At 36.9% G+C, this 19,467-nt stretch overlaps 1 protein-coding gene across 1 annotated transcript in view; it reads right to left on the bottom strand.

Annotated features, from left to right (window-relative positions):
• Positions 1-961: 961 nt before the first annotated feature.
• The window catches only part of RANBP3L (RAN binding protein 3 like), a 44,495-nt gene continuing 25,989 nt past the window's right edge, over positions 962-19,467 (bottom strand). The window contains exons 5-13 of the mRNA XM_090278876.1: positions 18,453-18,524; positions 17,968-18,095; positions 15,215-15,318; positions 12,832-12,916; positions 10,189-10,291; positions 9,704-9,834; positions 8,070-8,190; positions 5,771-5,913; positions 962-2,472 (exon numbers count right to left, since the gene is read on the bottom strand). Coding sequence (XP_090135002.1) covers positions 2,248-2,472; positions 5,771-5,913; positions 8,070-8,190; positions 9,704-9,834; positions 10,189-10,291; positions 12,832-12,916; positions 15,215-15,318; positions 17,968-18,095; positions 18,453-18,524 — 1,112 coding nt within the window. The 3' untranslated portion in view covers positions 962-2,247. The remainder of the gene's footprint in view (positions 2,473-5,770; positions 5,914-8,069; positions 8,191-9,703; positions 9,835-10,188; positions 10,292-12,831; positions 12,917-15,214; positions 15,319-17,967; positions 18,096-18,452; positions 18,525-19,467) is intronic.

The following is a 19,467-nucleotide window of genomic DNA, read 5'->3' as shown; positions in this document are numbered from 1 at the left end:
CACAGGTGATGTGTTTTTCCATTCCTTCAACAACCATTGGAGGGTGGCCACGAGTCAAGCATACACAGGTGCAATGGATACAAGTCCAAGAACAAAAATGCTATCATATGAATATATGACCTTATAGTATTAGGAAATCCAAAAGCTAAATGAAAGTACACATTTCCCAGAAGACAAATATGATTTAATGAAATGGTAATATGCACTTATAATGAATGGTCTTCAAAGAAATGACTGGATTTTGTAAAAAAAAAAAAAAAAATTGTTTTATGGCCACACCATGTATGACTGAAAAAAATAAATATTTTAGTTAGATATGAATCAAATTCAGCAACTTATAATCTTAACTATTGTATCCATCAATGTGTTGAATAGTCCAAATTAGTTATCAAATCCTATTCAAAATTAACTTCTTCAAAAATGACACAGTTTGAACTTCCAAAGTTCATGTATTTCTTAAATTCTGTCATTTCTCCACAGTGATCAAAATCTAAAACTTCAGAATTACTAGACTACATAAGAGGAAAAATTTAATTTGCAACAAATTATATATTTCATGAACTCTTCTATTAAAACTCTTCAAGGAATAAAGAGGGTCTTCTTGTTTAGTTAGGATGGCTTAGTATTTTCAGTACATGACCAATCATGTAGATGTTGTCATGTTTATAGTAGATAGCATTCATGAACAGGAAACTGACTGTTGGTGGGTCCACCTAGAAGGATCTATGATATAAATTTAAAATATTTTATTATACAATACTATATTCACATTAATTTAATATTGAATTCAACTGAACAGGGATACTCATGAATATGCTTATTGAGGAATTGAAATATGTAGAATTCACATTTTTATGAGTAACATTTGCTAATTTTAAACATGACATTTTCAAATAATTAAACTCTTCCTTAAACCATGGACAACAACAGAGTTTTAAATATTAGACTTTTTATTGCTTTCATAACATTTTAGCATTTGTATGCAACACCTCTTGCAGAAGGTATTAAGTAAAAGAGGGAAAGGAGAAGGGGATTCAAAGGATTGATATTTACTTTGCATTATTTCCATTGGTTTTCATCTTATCTGAAAATATTTGCATATTTAAAAATATAGATTCCATAAATAGGTCATTTGTTGATGAGACTTTTGCCATTTGATACTTCTTTCAAGTAAACATTTTTAGTGGATACCAACTCATTTTCTAAGACCCTATTTTATTGTTGACAATATAAACTTTATGATAATATAAAAGATAAGTTATACATTTCATACATTTCAAAGAATAATAAGCCATTTTTTAATAATAAGAAGAAAAATATCCACTTAGTTCTCTGATTCACTGAGTCAAGCACTTTACAATCCTGATCTGCATGTTTGGCACATTTTTCTCTTGATTACAGTTTTAGTATTAGGAAAAGGAAGATATTTCATCGAGTTCTGCACATGTTTTTTCTTTTTTTTTTTTTGATGGATTTTTAAATTATGTATGATTAAAGTAGCTTTAAGATTTAAAATGATTAAAAGTTGGAAAATTGCTTACTAACTCACTGTCCTTGTAAGTATATCACTCAGTCCTCTGCAGAGCAGAATTCAAGGCTAAGTAAAACTATTACTGAAAATATTTAGCTGACTCTTAGAATACCCACATCTATATAACAAAGCTCATTGTTTCCTTGACAATGTTTTTCTTCAAAAAATAATGATGAACTTTAATTTTAAATCCACTCATCAGGGCAAACACTGAAACCCAAAAGTCTCTTTACCGCCGCACTGATTCCACCTAACCTTGCTCAGTTCGTGAATCCTGACACAACAAAAGGAATAATTCATTTTGCACCAGGCAAAGAAAGTCTTTGAAATTAAAGCAGTCAGATTCCAAAAAGGGAATAAAGAGGGTTTTTGATGTTTCGAGCCAGATTTTCCTGGTGGCTCCATTACAAGTATTTATGATTCATGGCCAATAATAAGAGAATGAGAGCAAATGAAATATGAATAAATGGTTAGTTTCAGGGTAGCAATTAGTACTTTAAATTGTAAAATGGTCTTTCATACAATGTATATGTAAATGACATACAGGCGTCATGATGAGGCTGACTTTTGGTAAAACCCTAATGAAGGCCCATGTAGAAGACAGATTTTCCAATCCACTCCTTAGATCCAAACAGCAAGGACTCTCACCTCCACTCACTTTGAACAGATCAGTTCCACTCTTAAAAAAATCTATTTCCTAAATTAGGACTTCCTTCTTAAACCATTGACACACCGAAAGTAACATCTTTACCTGATCTATTTTTAGCGACTTGGATGAAATCATCCTCATCCTCATCACAGCTGTCGCAGTTGAATTGTTGGAGGGCTGTTTCCGACTGGCTGTCGGCTTGGCTTAGGTCCTCCTGCTCGCCGAAGCTTCGGAGCGCAACAAGACGGTGGTGTACTGCCGCGTACAGAGATCCCGTGTCTTTGGCACTGGCCTGTATGAAGAAAAGTACGTTGTTAAGACTATCAATAACTTAATGATAGCCACATTTTAAGGATTTTTAACCTTTCACTATTAATAAGGAAGGAATTCTATGGAATAAATCTAAAAACGAAAGGGGCAAAAAGTCCATTTATCTTGAACTGAACTGAATCCTAAAGTGGAGAATCTTGTAAGAAGTCCCAATTAGTGCACTTTAAACTGAGAAAATGAAATTTTGTGATTTAAAAATTTCTACTTGAATTTAACTTTGTAAAGATCATCCCTCTTCTACTGGTTTTACTCTGTAGAAAACTATGGAACTGGGGGGGAGGGGTGACTTCCAGTTCCTTTACCACAGGTGGTCAAAATACTCTTGTTTCCCTCTTCCTTTTACAGGTGAGGAGGTTAGGGCTCAGGAAGCTACAATGACTTGTCTGAATTTATACAGGTCGTTGGCAAATGAACACTTGAATCCCAGGTTTTTGTCATCTAACTCAGTGTTCTTTAAGGTAACATGGCCGTACTTTATATTTCTGTATCTTTTCACAATTTCAAAGAGAATGTGGGAAATTTTTTCTGTTTGCTAACCTTCCAGAGAGTTATCAACATTTTAAAACCCAAGATTGAGTGAGGGTTAAACCAACTATACCTCAACTCTTGGGAAAAGGGTCTAAAAGTATATTTTTTTCATTTTCATCTTCTTCAGTTGCTTTAAATACCTGTGGATAAAGCACTTAAATATAAATGCAATAAAGTTTGTTTCTCATATTGTATTTGATATTACAGAGTAATTGTTGAGTAAATATTTGTTGACTAATTTAATTTTTTATATCATGTGCAAAGGTGTAATTTTTCTTTAGTAATCTAATTAATAACAAATATTGAAAGAGTATTTGCAATTGAAATATGAATACTATCCTGCTTCCTTAACTTTCTTACATTAAATTTTAAATATGCCTTTCAACTAGTTAATATATTTGTTTCATTTTGTCAAACTCACTCAGATGTTTTTATTTAAGAAATTCAGAACAAGAAGTTAAAAATAAAATAACATAATATAGTTTTTTAATAACAAATTTGCAATGCTTAAAAAATATTATAATTCTGAGGATGTACCACAGGAAAACACTGGTGAGAATGAAAATTGGTTCAGTCTTTTTGGAGAGAAATTTGTTAAGACAAGTCAAAAACTTTTCCCAAGAAAATTAATATATATGTACACAGAGTTTCTCGCAGTCTTTTTAAAGAATTTATCATACCGAAACATAATAAATTGCCGAAGTATTTAACAAAGTGGGATTAATGGAATGAATTATGGTGCCTAATACAATAGAATTCTTTTCACTTGTTAAAAGAATTTTTGAAGCATGACCTACTATTTAATGACACAAAAACACTGATTTTCATTGACAAGTGAAAGAAGGTTACATATATGTGTTTTATAATCAAATATTAGCTATCTAATCTTCTCAACCACTTTATAAAGTATATTATTATTATCTTCATTTGGCAGATGAGTAAATCAGGTTAAGGAAGGCTAAATCATTTGCCTGAAGGTCATACAGTTATGTACAGTTTGGTACAGATGTATACTCGTCGTCGTCGGCAGCCGTCCGTCTCGAGAGACGATGGTGTAGCTTCTTAAGAGTCTATCTGCACCGCCGAGAATGGCTGTGCAGTCCGACTCGGGAGTGACACGGTATCTGTCTCCTCCCGTGTTGAATCGACATCTTGCGATGACGCTGGAGTGTCCTCTCCAGTGAAGCTGAAGCTACAGAGCCTTGAGAGACGATGGTGTAGCTTCTTAAGAGTCTATCTGCACCGCCGAGAATGGCTGTGCAGTCCGACTCGGGAGTGACACGGTATCTGTCTCCTCCCATGTTGAATCGACATCCTGCGATGACGCTGAAGCTACAGAGCCTGGGCAGGGTAATATGGAGGGTCTGCTGTTGCCCATGCAGCAGACCCCCCCTCTCTTCGCAGCTGAAGGGTCCAAGGGAAAGACGGAGTCAATACAGCTTGGCTTCAGGTGCGCCGCAGGAGTTGCCGGTGTTGACTACGTCAAACCGCCTTAGGGACTCCGGCTCCGGATTTTCTGTCGGGGTTTACTCCCTTAGCCTTTCCCCTGAAGAGGTATGCCGCAAGGCAGCGGAGGTTTTTGAAATCAGAGTTTTCCTTCTCTGACAGATGTATACTATATATATACATATATATATCTATATATATATGTATATATATATACTAAAATACAGTACAAGACCAAAATGTTAATAGTGACCATCTCTGAGAGTGGAATTCGTGGTGATTTTTATTTGCATTTTATTTTCTTATCTCTAAAAAATATCCTACAATTTAAAAAGGCAGCATGCTCCAATATTGAGCAGCAGAATCTAATCAGTTAACAGTCTCTCAGTTCCAGGAAGGCTGCTTGACCCATTCAAAGCCAGGTGAGTATCAGCCCCCTAAATGGTAAACAGATACTGGGCACCATCTTAACACTCTACATCACTTACACTTAACCGTGCACTTACTGGTAAGTAATAAAACCTTCGGTTTTTCATCAGCAGTCACTTGCCAACATTTTTTTTTCCCCATTGCTCTATGGAAACCAGTTTACTTGTATTGCTACCTTCTGCCTGAGTCACGTGAGTACCCACTTTTCTCCAGTCTTCCAGGTCTCAGCCCAGAGGGGAGACCCAGTCTTTTTTCTGACCTAATTCCCGCCAGCTCCCTCTCTTGTGCCTGGATATCTTGTATTTAAGGTCAAGCCTTCCTGCTGCAGGGAACAGCCGAAGCTCTGCTCCCATCCTGTTACCTTGGAGACTGACTCATGTCCAGAATTGGAATTTGCTGTTGGACTGCTTAACTCTCTAGCCCTGTGGTTTTCCATTTCTCACTCATTCCTTTTCAGGGATCTCAAAGCCTTCTCAATTTCAGCATTCAGTGTGAGCACCAGGCTGTGGATTCTGCTAGCTTCTTAGGTGCCAACCTTGACACTAGTCCCTTTGGTACCTTAGTAAGATTGTTGACATAATTTCAGTAGTAAAGAAAAATGTAGAGGTCCAATGGCATCTAGCAATAAAAATGTCTTAGGACAGGTACCAACTGGTTACTATAGATTGTGGTGTTAATTTCTAAATTTTGTGTAAAATTTAGGTCATATTAGACTCTAAACAACAAAAATGAATGGCTGATTTTTTCCTATGGTACAGATTATCAAATAAAATGAAAAGAAAAACAGATTATTAATTACAAAGATCTCTAAATATAGCAGGGTGGGTAATCCTTTATCATTGAAATTTATTACTTACCTGAATTAAAAACACTTTGATACTGCAGTCTTCTAAATCAGTAGCTATTATTCGTAAATTTTGGTGGTTTGCTCTTTGAATCTCCATTTGAGCCCAGAGTTTGCTGTTGAGGATCAGCCTCAGGCTGCCTTGGTTGCGCATAACTAAAATAGAAAGGTGAATTAATCAGACTGTTGAACAGTTGATTTCTTAACCTTCCAGAGGAATTTCCCATCATTGAAAGCCAAGTAAATCTTGTAGTTATTTTTCAGATTGTATTTTCACTCTTAAACTTGACTAGATTATAACTTGGTTTTCAAATTGGGCTTTATTATGTTAGAGGATATTTTCTGTTAAAATGCTGGAATTATATTTTTTGCTCTAATATTAAAAATGATTAAAATTTTAGACTGCCTTTGAGGACCTAGTGGTCTGAATAATTTATCCAAGAATTGTTTAAAACATAGAAAACTGAAACAAAAACTTCAGAAAATGGAATTAGTTAAATAAATGATGGTACAGCTCAGCTATTCAAGGTATTATGAACCCATTAAGAACACTGAAGATAATTATCGATATAGAAAGATAACCATGGTATACTATGTAAAAAGAAGAAATCAGGTTGCAAAGCAATATAAACATCATGAAACACAAAATTTTCAATATATGTGTACATTTATGTATGTAGAGAACAAAGTCTAGAGGAATGCGTTATTAACAGAGGCTATCACAGGAAGACAGGCCCGTGAGATTTTTTTTTCTTTTTGTTGATCCATATTTCCTGTCATCTATAATAAAGATGGATGCCCTGTATAATAAAAAGGAAGAGTTGTCTTGAGGTTTCTCTGGCAGCCTGTGGAAAGAGTAGAATTAAACCAGAGCAGAAAAACAAGAAGCACCTGCCTTGGAAGTAATGGTTGGTTGGGTTACTTAGAAACCTGTTTGCCAGTTACAGAACTGAAGACACTGTTTCCATTCTCTTAGCCCGAATTCTATTCCTTACCCATTTCTTCATCTTGACATCTGAGACCCAACAAACATGCATAGACCGAGATCCAACTTCTATCTGTGGTCTCCTCCGCAGCTATGTGTGCCCAATAATGACCAAACCTATCCACCCTATCCATATCTCTGCTCGGGCTCACTTTCAGTTTGGGCCTCTGAACAAGGGCCAGTGTGTCTTCTGGATGCCAAAAACCTCCCAAGTCTTTCAACTTGACTGATTCCAGATTCCAACCATCACCCTGTCTGCAGGAGTCAATAACCATACACCTTCAATTCCTTGGAAACTGAGCCATCTTCCCAACCCACACACTGTGTTTAGAATGGCAAGAGCGAATTACAGGGCAAATGTTCTTTTTTAGAAAAATATTTTCACTTTTTAATAATTTGTATCATTTTCCTTTAACTGATAATGAATTACTAGTTAGGTATGTGGTGGGCTATGCCCTGGCTGGTTTAGCTCAGTGGATTGAGCGTCGGCCTGCGAGCTAAGTGTCGCTGGTTCGATCTTCCAGTCAGGGCACATCAGAGAAGGAAAACTCTGACTCCAAAAAAACCTCCGCTGCCTTGCGGCATACCTCTTCAGGGGAAAGGCTAAGGGAGTAAACCCCGACAGAAAATCCGGAGCCGGAGTCCCTAAGGCGGTTTGACGTTGTAGTCAACACCGGCAACTCCTGCGGCGCACCTGAACCCAAGCTGTATCGACTCCGTCTTTCCCTTGGACCCTTCAGCTGCGAAGAGAGGGGGGGTCTGCTGCATGGGCAACAGCAGACCCTCCATATTACCCTGCCCAGGCTCTGTAGCTTCAGCGTCATCGCAAGATGTCGATTCAACACGGGAGGAGACAGATACCATGTCACTCCTGAGTCGGACTGCACAGCCATTCTCGGCGGTGCAGATAGACCCTTAAGAAGCTACACCATCGTCTCTCGAGACGGACGGCTGCCGACGACGATGTGGTGGGCTGTCATAGTAACTTTACATGCATTATCTCACTGAATTCTCACAATCATCACTCACTAAGTTATGGAATATTATTATCCCCATTTTTAAATGATACAACTAGGGCAGAGGGAGTTTAAATAGCTTGTCCAAGGTCACCAGTTACTCAGAGTGGGAGCCAGAACTGGTACCCATGTACTCTGACATCGGAGTGCACTCTAAACAGGAAACTCCTATACCACATCGGAAACAATACTGTTTTCAACAGTCTGATTTATTAACATATTTTACAATACATCTCCAGAAAATGATATGCATGTATATTGGAAATTTTACCCTGAGAAATAGCGCCCTGCCGTACAAAACGATTCCTTACTTAGTCTGGACTGGAAAGCTCCGCAGTTCCCACTGGCTGTGTCGTTCAGTCGCAATGCTCCCCGGCCCCTTTCTGTCCAGGACTGTGCTGTTTTGTTGAACACAAAAAGCTTGCAATTGATCTGAAGAACAAGATTTTTAAAATGTCAAGTATATAGAAAGTGCTTTTCAAATTCTTTCCTATACTTTTATTGGTTTGGTCTCTTACCAGAATAATCTCTGTTAATGATTTGTACAGCAGCTTTTAAAGGTTATTTAATTTCTAAAAACATACAAGTTTTGAATAGTTCAAACATCAAAAAGCAAGGAGGTGTACAAAGGGAGAAGCCCCTCCCCAACCCTAGTCTCCCATACGTGCTTTCTAGCCCTGCAACGGGCGACGGCTATTGCTAGCATTTTGTTTATCCTTTCAGAGATATTTATATGTGTATACATACCAATACACATATACATTCCCATTTTTTCCCTGTAAATGTTAAAATATCATACAACTTTCTGAATCTGGCTTTTTCACTTAACAATATAGGAGGTGGCAAAATTAGGTTTATAGCAGTGAGCACGTGAAAGAGTTAATTCTTGTATTATTACTTCTTAATTCTTGTATTATTTTCCATATGAACAACTGTAAACCTACTTTTGCCCCCACCCTGTATAGCTATATATACACCAACTTTTAAATTAAACTTAATATTATTTGAGCTACATGATTTATTTGAAATAATCATGAAACCATTTGTATACTTAAAATATTTTAAAGAAAATAGCATGAGAACTAAGATATGCTACCAGAATATCCTTCTATAATTTAAAACACCAGTGGTTTTCAAATATTACTGTGTACATGAATCACCTAGATGGCTTGTTAAAATACAGCATGAGCATGCCAGGGTCTCGCCCCTAGGAAGTGCTTTGATAAGTCTAGTGTTAATCTGATCCGACGTTAGGCTTTGAGACACAGTTGTGTAATAAATGGAGTGGCAGATCATGGAGGAAGAGAAGAGGAAAGGAGAGAGTCTGGTGGAAGAGCAGATGTAGAAAGACGGAAGGAAATCTGTGCCTTGTTGAAATAATGATTAAGTTGTAGTAATTACGTTTCATATACCTAGGCTGATACCTAAACCACTCAACATTCAAATCCTATGCATGGTACCGTATGCTACATGTGTGAAATTCTTGACTCATATGAAAATCAAAACTTACTTAAAAACGTTCAAAAGGAAAACAAAATGCTTTTACTATCCTGAATTAAAGCCAATTCATCTTATCAGCACTTTAAAGCCTTTAGCATAGTTAAGTTTTAAAATCACATGATAACAGTACTGATTGTACAAGGAGATGAAAAGTATAAAATAGGTCGAAGTTATATTAAGAAAGGGTTCTGAGCTGTCTTCTTCCTAAGGGACTAATGTGAATGGTTGTAAACCCAACCACCCATTTTCCTGCAAATCACACATACAAGTGTCAGAATACAACAGAATACTAGTTTAATTTTTGGAAGTGTTTAAAATTTTTATTTAAGCAGCTTAGTTTTCTTGAAAACGATACTTCAGCCTTTTAAAAAGATGTCCCTGCTGATGGTCGCTTCATTCTATGTATGTACGTGCTGCTACAAAGAGCAATACGTGATATACAGACCTTTAACACATTGTATTCTGCTTCCTCCCCTGTTATTACATCAATTTTCTTCAGCAAACATTTTGGTGATGATTTAGAAGAGAGAGCAGCAGCTGATTCAATTAGGGATATATTTTTAATAGAGTCTGTTCCTAAGAGAAAATGGGGGGAAAAGACACATAAAAGACCCCATTTTCTCTACTGTGCATGTTCTTTGTTGCCCCTATTAATTACATGTCTCCTCTACTTTTCATAGCAAGTGTTTCCAAAAAAACCAAAGTTCTTGAATTTAGGTAAATCTCTTTAATGATTCCCCATATCATTAAGTTAAAAAAAAAATTTAAGCTTCTATATCATGCAACCATATTTATATGCTTAATGTTTACCATCAAATTTTAAAATACCAAGCTATTATCTTTGTATTTTATAGATATTAAATAAATGACATCGGAAAGCAGGAAATAGAAGAATTGAACAAAATGTTTTACAGATGAAATAATTCTTACTTGAGTTTGGAGAGTTGATAGGAAATTTTAGAGTGGATTTGAATGGTTTTTCCTTGGCATAGGAATCATTTTCAGGTTGAGGCTGGGTGAGTTTTTGAGTACCCTAGGTGGGGAAAAAAGATGTATTACTTAGTTTTACCCTCATATATCTTCAGTAAATCAAAAGATACCTTTGTTCTTCTGTTTTAACAGAGGGGTAAACAAATCCAGCTGCTCTGTTTTTGTTTGGGCTCCCTATGTGCTGAGCAGGAAATTCCTCCCTATCCTTAGAGAACCTTGGGACTGATCCTCGGGAAGCATAATCCAGTGACCACCAACCTACTTCAGGTGAGATCTAGTTCAGGGACAATGTGAGACATTTTAGAGGACCAAAAGGAGGTGACAGCTGTTCCATGCCACCACCAGGCTTACCTGATACCTACAATGACGTGCAACTGTTATCTATTTCAAGGTATTTCAGAATTCCCAGCAATTCACTGTTTCTATCGATTGTGTTAAAATAATAATAATAATAATAATAATATCCAGAGAACCCACTGAGCTGTCTCAGAGATCATCTTCATAGAAAGACTCTTTATTTTCCTCCAAGACAGTTTTTGCCAACCATTGCTTTCAAGGCTGCATGCATGGATCTGTGTACACGCGTTGTAATCAAGGCCTGTGTGAAAAAGATGGAGTAATTGCCCTGCCATTTATGATCCTGTATAGTCCCCAGCAGAACAGGGAAAATTGGAATTAGGTTTATATCTTTTCCTTTATAAATGCAAGATTCTTTCATATTATTTAACTGGACATCAAGATATTCTATTAAAATTGGTAGATATGGTGACAACTATTTTCACTTTCAGAAAATATAAACTAAGGCACAGAAAGCTTAATGATTAACTCTAAAAGCTTGTGGTAAGCTAGCTAACAAGTCAGGAGGATATCCTGGCCCCCAAATCACAAGGCCATCATGGGGCCGAAGGATTAACTAGAAAACAAATACAAGTCATCTCTGTTGCTCCTATCTTGAGGATGTTATCAACTTAAAGAGATAGGCATCTCAGGTTCTTTTATGAACCAAATGTAAAGTGCCCATAGGAAAGGGCACAGGTGCATCCTCAAAGTAATCTATGATCCAGACTAGCTCCTTTGTATAGGTATCTCTCGTCTCTCTCTGCTAGACTCTAAGCACTTCAAGCTCATCGAGTCTCCTGGCCCATGTGGTTTTCAAACCTGGTTATATCTTAGAATCGCCTGGCACCTGGCCTCACCCACAGAGATTCTGATCTAATTGGTTTGGGGAGATGCCCAGGCATCAGGAATACTTTAAAGGCTCACCAGATGTCAAATATGCAGCCAAACTTGACCCTAATACCAATGCCTTCTACATCATAAGAACACAATACATTTGTTAAATTGAACTGAATGTTAAGGTTGATCTTACGAGGTTTAGAAAGTATTTTATTTTTGTCTGTGACGCCTTACAGAGGCTATGACTTATCCAGTGCCAAATTTAGGAATAAGTGTTATGGAGTAACTGTGCCTAAATACATTGCCTGGGACTTCACTCTGGAAGTTGGTCCATTCTGGTTCAGGTGCAAAGGAGTGGGTTAACAGCTCTAAGACTGCCCTGCCCATGTTGACCTTCATTTTGGGAGTGACAGAGGGTGCCTCTCAATTAAAAAGCTATGAAGCTACTCTTGGAATTGGGGTTAAGCCTGGGGTAGGTGTAGAACAAAGTAGATTTTAAAAGTAACCGATTAGTGGAAATCCTGAAAATCATGGAATAAACTGGCCTCATGAGTTGGTCCTTTTGTTAATCTGAGCTATTTCATAGGTTTTTAAATCTCTACAGCCTCCTTAAGGTCCTTTGTGCAACTAATAGCCATAAAATAAGGGAAGTCGCCTTGGTCTATCTTAGCCTAGATGCTGGTCTGGGTAAAAGCTGGGAAGGGTGTGAAGACGTGATGGACCAGATCAAAGCATAAGCACATCTGCTCCATAGCTTTCACTTTGCTGTATAATTAATTCCCTGCATAAATGCTGCTGCTTTAGAGATATGCCAGGTGGAGGGCAGAGCCTTGTGCAGGAGGATCCTCAATGTTGAATAAGAATGGCAGTAATAATAGCTCAGGGGTCTCCACTCGGCAAGTATATTCACCTAGGCAAGTGATTCTCCTCTTAAAGCGAGCCCCCAAAAGTTATAGTAACGCTTTTCAGTCTAAGACCTTGAAGGGGAGGGCTGTGGTTAATGAGGAGGGAAAAATGGCAAAGATTTTAAATGAGCCTTGTTACAAAAAACGCGATTGAAAAACTAATTAAAATATCATTATCAGTGGAGCTCATCTAACTATTGCAGATAATTCCGGGATTTCCTTGGGTACCTTTGGTTTAACACAACTCAAGAACTCTAATATTTCTCATAAGTAATAATGTTATAATTATACAGTTTTCTTCCTCTGTGGGTTCCTCGCTATCATTCTAACAACTAAAACTAGCTTCCCAAGAGAGTCTTTCCAGTTAAAGAAAGAAAATGTGCCTTTGAACCCAGGAGATAAAGAGGATTCTCCCCTTTAACATTGTTTTAATTAATTTGTCTTTAGAAATTTGAAGTGATAGCTCTCTACTCAATAATGGAAATTTGTGCCAAAATCTTACCAAAACTCTTTCTACCATGTTTTCTCCAAAAACGAAATCAGAACTGCAGCTTTTAAAAGAATACTTATCTTCATTTGGTTGACATCTAAGAAAAAGAAATAAGCATTTGTTGTTTTACTTATTTTTTTTCTGTGTTTAAATATATTGTGTTGTAACCATTGCTTTTCCCCCCTTTCATCAATAATTTATTTATTGTTTTTACATTAATATTTGTTAACTTTTTCAATTACAGTTATATTTAATATTATTTTGTATTAATTTCAGGTGTACAGCATAATGGTTAGACAATCAAATACTTTACAAGGTGTTCCCCTTGATAATTCCAGTACCCATATATAGTTATTACAATATTGTCGACTCTATTTCCTATGCTGTACCTTACATCCTCTTGACTATTTTATTTTTTAAAGATTGTATTTATTAGTTCTTTTTAGTGAGAGGGGAAGGAAAGAAGAAAGAGGGGGAGAAACATTGTGTGAGAGACATTAATCAGTTGCCTCTCATGTGCTCGCAACTGGGGACCTGGCCCGCAACCCAGGCTTGTGCCCTGACTGGGAATCGAACGAGTGACCTTTCAATTTGCAGACCAGAGCTCAATCCACTAGGCCACACCAGCCAGAGCCCCCTGACTATTTTATAACTACTAATTTGTACTTCTTAATCCCTTAACCGTTTCCACCCAGTCCCCCAACTTTTCCCCACTCTGGCACCATCAGCCTGTTCTCTGTATCTGTAAGTCTGTTTCTGTTTCATTTTTTTTTTTTTCATTTATTTGATCCTTAGACTCCACATATAAATGAAATCATATGGTATTTCTCTTTCTCTGACTGACTTATTTCACTTAGCATAATATCCTTTAGGTCCATCTGTACAGTTGCAGATGATAAGATTTTGTTCTTTTATACGGCCAAGTAATGTCCCATTGTATATATGTAGCACAGCTTTTTTATACACCTGTCTATTGATGGGCTACTCCCATAGCTTGGCTATTGTAAATAATTATATATCTGAAGAAACCCAAAATATTAATTCAAAAGGATATGTGCAACTCTATGTTCATTGCAGCATTATTTTCAATAGCATTTGCTAATTTGAACTTATGGATAAAGCCATTTTAAACCTTAAGAAGTGAAATTGTCAGATGATTTAATAGATGCATATAAGGTAAATAAATTTATATAAAAACATCTATTGCTAACTTTTGATTATCTGAAATTAATGAGAAATGAAAAAAATCAAGATATGTACTTTCAGGGAAATATTCAAAATATTTGACAGTCGTTATACTCACAGGCTGAGACCTGTCCAAGTAAGTCCTGTGCCCATCACAGTAGTGTGATCAACCAGGACAGCTGCCCAGCCCTTATCTTTAGCTCTTCCAGCACAGACTCTCCAGTCTTGAATCTCCACTCTCCCCTTCCCCAAATCATGAGTGCTTTTAGGGATCAGAGGTCTCCAGTGAAAAAGCAAAGCCAATGTATTTTGTCAGTTATACTTGTGTGTGCATTGGTTTAATTAGTTGTTTCCCACCCAGCAACATTATTTTAAATGGTGAGTGTTTTGCATGAGGAGAACTCAAAGACGTGCAGCCTCTATGTTCAGGCAGATATGCCCCAGGGTCCCCATAGCATCCCCATAGTGTCCCCAAGTGTGCACAGTAGGTGAGTGCTGCAGTTCCCACACAGGCCGTAAAAGTGTGAGTCCAGGTGTGTCCATGCTAGTTCTAATCTTCTCCCAAATCAAATATGCCTTCGTCACTGGTGATACTGGTAAATATTAACTCCCGTTTTGTACATCTAGACTGTTTTTCTTTTTTTAATTATTTATTTATTTGTTTGTTTATTTATTTTTAGAGAGAGGGGAAAGGAGAAAGAGAGGGAGAGAAACATCACTGTTTGGTTGCCTCTCACTCGTGCCCCCAACTGGGGACATGACATGCACCCTCGTCATGTGCCCTGACTGGGAATTGAACCAGCGGCACTTGGCTCACAGGCCGATGCTCAATCCACTGAGCCACAGCAGCCAGGGCTAGACTGTTTTCTTTATGTGTCAATGAATAAGGCCAAAAGAGACAAAAAATGTCAGAGAAAGAGGAGGAAAAACTAATCTAGTAATACAATCATTAATGTCTAACTATATACGAATTTAGCTATACTTATTTGACACATTCTCTCCCAAGTCAACAAGACAATGGAGATGTCCAATTTTAATATGGTGATATTGAAATAGTAGAGACATTTGAAAAGCATTTTAAACTTGTGTTCTTTATACAATCTCCTTTCACACAGAAATATTGGCAACTTATCTCTACAATGTTAAAAAATTACTTTCTGTAAATGATTATAATGATCAAAGGAAGCAAGAATGAAGGAACAGCACTCACCCTACTGATGGAGCACCCAAAAAAATCTCATTAGTGGACAGCTGGACTGAAATACCGGCACTTGGCAAAATTTTGCTTAGCAAACAGGAGCTCCTCTCAGAAATCTGAAAGAAATGAAATACATCAAAAAGTTCACTTAAATTGCTTACTATGGGGGCATCAAACAAGGAAACAATAGTTAAATGTATTGAAATTTTACTGTGTTCAAGTACTGCCCTAAGCATTGGATGTATATTTTCTCATTTTCTCCTCACAACAACTCTCTACACTTCATAGATCTATTATTATCCACGTTTTACAGATGAACTAACCTAACAAGTTTACATAACTTGGCTAAGCCCGGACAACCAGGAATGTGGCTGACATTTGAGGCTGAGTGTGTCTGACCCCAGAGACTGTACGCTTTGTCATAATTTTTCAGAAATCCCACTCCTCTTTCTCCTGTTGTCTTTTTAGTCAAATGAATTTAATTCTTACTTCTAGATTAGTAAATCTATCTTTCAGGTCTACTGAATTCCTGGAAACACCCTAAGAGCTTCACCATCACCACCATCCAATGTAAGAGGCAACATCATCTCTTCACCTAGAAACTTTGGACTGGTAACTTAATCAGTTAGTTACTCTGATGTGTATATTTGTACACATGTGTATTACCTGCATTATTGTATAAATGAAGGAATGAGGACTTTCAGAACTAGAAGGAACCCTATAAATGATCTCATCTAGTGTCTCCAGTGTTTTGTGGACACCTTCCTTCCCCTACCAGAGATTTGCAAAGATGTTGTAGGGAATTCATGTCTTTAAAGGTAAATGGGGTCTGTTTCCACTTTAACCTTATATCAATCAACATACATTTTGAGTTTTTTCCCCATTCTAACAGAACTTGAGAGCTGAGAAATATGTAGCAAGATAATATGTGTGCCATTAGTTAGCAAAGATCAAAGTCATGCTCATGACTCCGTCACTCAGAGAGTTTATCTCTCAACCAATATCATAGCTTTTACTCTTAGGTTGCTTCAGATAGATTTTATTAGGCACATATTGTTTGAATTATACTCAATAAGTGACCATTGATCAATAACAGGATGAATAAAACTATATCTGATTTTGATATGTAAGTTGATAAGGAACATAAAAATAATGGTTCTATAAAATTCACCTAGAGATAATTTTCACTAGATCTATAAACTACATTTATTTTGTCAGAATTCTTACATAGCATTTAACTTTTCTTTAACTCTTCAAAGGTCATCATTAAGCAGAAAATTCAACGATGGGTATATCCCATTAGCCTTTTCACTAATTAAGAATAAGTATTATTCATAACCATAATGTTATTCAAGAATAAATGCTTATGAACATTTCTCTTATGCTTAATCATTTAAAAAGAAAATTCAAGAAATATATTAAATTTTATTATTTAAATATGTAATGAATATATCAAAAAATCATGCCAAAGTAATATTGATCTATTTTTGATATTATAACATGTAATAAAAATTTTAATCTATAATTTATGGTAATGCTGTTGCAAAATCAAATGCAATGTAACATTTTAGAAAGTAGTCAACACATCATATTTTTTGTTATAAACTTTAAAAAACCATGCATCACTTCTTAAATAGATAAAAGAATTTAAGTAATATGGTGGTGATTATTAGAAATGAAAAACTTTTAATAATATACTGACTTAAAATTTAAAATGTTTTACTTAAAAATCACATCATGAACCAGGCATAAATGATAAAATGATTTTTTAAACTTACAATAGGTCTCATGAAATCATATCTTACCCCTGGAAAGATTTAGAAACATAAAAATGTTGGCAACTACTAAGTTCAACTCTCTTACTTCACTAATAGAAAGAAAGAGAAGGTTGGTGGGTTTTTTCCCAGAATGCAAACATAGATAGTAGCAGAAGTAGGATTCCTACCAATCTGATCTTTTTGTTTCATTGAATTGATGAAATCACTGGTGTTTTTAACACCCCTCATGTTGCTGTCCTTCTGTTCAGTATGAAAAACCAAAAGAAAACTAGGTGACCAACCCTCAACAGTTTAGCTAGAAATAAATGACTGATGGAATTAACTCTCAGATTCCAGCTCACTGATCTTGTGTCTCATTCCTCTGAAGTGTCCTCTTCTGGAGGACAGAGCTAGGACTACAGCAACAGAACGTCCCAAGCGCATGTCCGCATGGCCTGAGCAAAATGAGTATCTCCTTAGAAAGGCCCACAGCGCGTGGTTCGGCCACCCCAAGAGTTGGAAGAGATGATTCTTATCTGTCTCCAGCGGCTTCCCAAGCCCTCTCAGTTACACTGTGTAGGTAGTTTCTTGTTCCTGCTACCCGTGAAGAGGGTCTGGAGTGCATCCCTGGTGTGACCTAAACCAGCAAAGCAGTTGGAAGGCAGAAAACCCCCGTCCGTTTTTAGACTTTGGAGCGCTCACGCCTGCCACCTCATCGCTCCACCTGTTCTCACATGGGATCAGTGCGCCGGAACAAGTCCACAAGGGTTCCCACCTTAGAGGACTCAGTTTTGCAACTTCAGAGAGCCCGCAAGACTTCAGGGTACTGAGAACTTTTCGCTCTCTATTCCAGGAGTTCCTCCAGCTCCACACCGGACTCAGCATCAGCACAACGCTCAGTTGGCCCTCATTTTGGCTGTGGCCAATGCCCACTTACTAAGACAAGGATGCGTGATGAGCTCAGTCCTTCCAAAGGAGAGATGGGTTGTTTGTTTGTTTTTTTTTTACCTTATTTTTTGTTCTTTCTTTAGTCTTGCAGTGTTCTAACGCGTTGTGTCCTATTTTTTCACACCTTTGAGTTCGAGGTAGCTGCAAAATAGCAGGTCTTAGCACATGTTCAGAATGTTTCCCAGGACCTTAAACAGAACAAGTTAAAGGGTCAATATACCTTCAGTGAAATACTTCTTCCTCCATATTTTTGACTAATTTAATGATTATTCTCTAAAGTCGGCATTAAACGAGGGATTAATGTTAACTAATCAAAGTCAAAATAGCCAATGAATTGCCTACTACTTACTTCCAGCCCAGATTTTACCCAATAACTATTTATTTTTGACCATGGGACTTGGATTTTCAAATGTATTCTTTCATGTTTTGTCACTCAGGCCTACCTCCATACCCCCAACGCACACCTACTCAGGCGCAGATTAAAACACAGAGGGTAAAGTGTAATTCCTGAGGATTTTGTAATAGAGAAACTACAAACTACATACCTTGTTCTGCGCTGTTCATGTCAACATTCATTTGCACAAGAGTTGGTGTCATAAAAACATTGTTTTTCTTCACTGTAAGAAAAAAAAATATTTAGAAAAATTCAGGCCTATGAGAGTGGGTCAGTTTCTGCACGATTTGGGTTCTAACAGTCCTGTACTAAACTCACCACTAGAGGTCACTGTTGGCATTAATAGAGTAGCAGGCGGTGCACTGGAGACCGCTCATTCTGCGGAAATTGCGTGATGGCCAGGTGAGGTTTGCTACCTAGTTCTGTTTACTCTCATAAACATAAGTGAACATTAGGTCACTAACAGAACAAGCCGTCTTTAAAATCATGAAACAGAATACTGAGACAAATTCTACAGATTATAAAACCCAAATTGATAACAAACCCTCTGTGTGCATTAATATATATTTCTTATAGAATGTTAAAAAAGCTTAGCAAATCCTGCCCCCTTCCCACTCTAAAGACAGAAGTAAAACCATTATGTTACATCATTGTTCTATCAAGTGTGTTTGTGGGGTAAGACTGTAGTGGTGGCTACGGTACAGAATTTTTATGCATCTCAAAGAGATCACCTCTTGGTTGCAAACTGCAAAAAGAGCAACATTTGAGCATTTGAGTAGTGGAGATGAGAAAAGAATAAAACTACTTCTTTAAAGTGTTATCATCTATTATAAATTTGGGGATAGAATTGCTTCTCCCACTCAAAATTCAATTAAATGTTGTTTATAATCTTTATTATTGAAAACCAACAATGAATGGACCATATAAAATTATACAACTTTTCTGTTTCAACACCATTAACATTCTGCACTACATCCAAAGGAATGGTGCTTACTGATATGAGTGTTTCTTTATTCATTCTTTCCTTTTTGTGTGTCTGATTTTTTTTTTTTTGTCTGAATAAAATAAAAAGAATTAAAAATTATCTAGGTAACTTAAAGCCATCCTTTGCTTTAGGCACAAGTACAATAAACAAATCCTTTAGGATTAGGACCTGAATAGGGGTC

This window comes from Furipterus horrens, unplaced genomic scaffold, assembly GCF_987537825.1.
Source record: "Furipterus horrens unplaced genomic scaffold, mFurHor1.1.pri manual_scaffold_5, whole genome shotgun sequence".
Taxonomy (NCBI): Eukaryota; Metazoa; Chordata; class Mammalia; order Chiroptera; family Furipteridae; genus Furipterus; species Furipterus horrens.
This window is presented reverse-complemented; position numbering and strand designations above follow the sequence as displayed.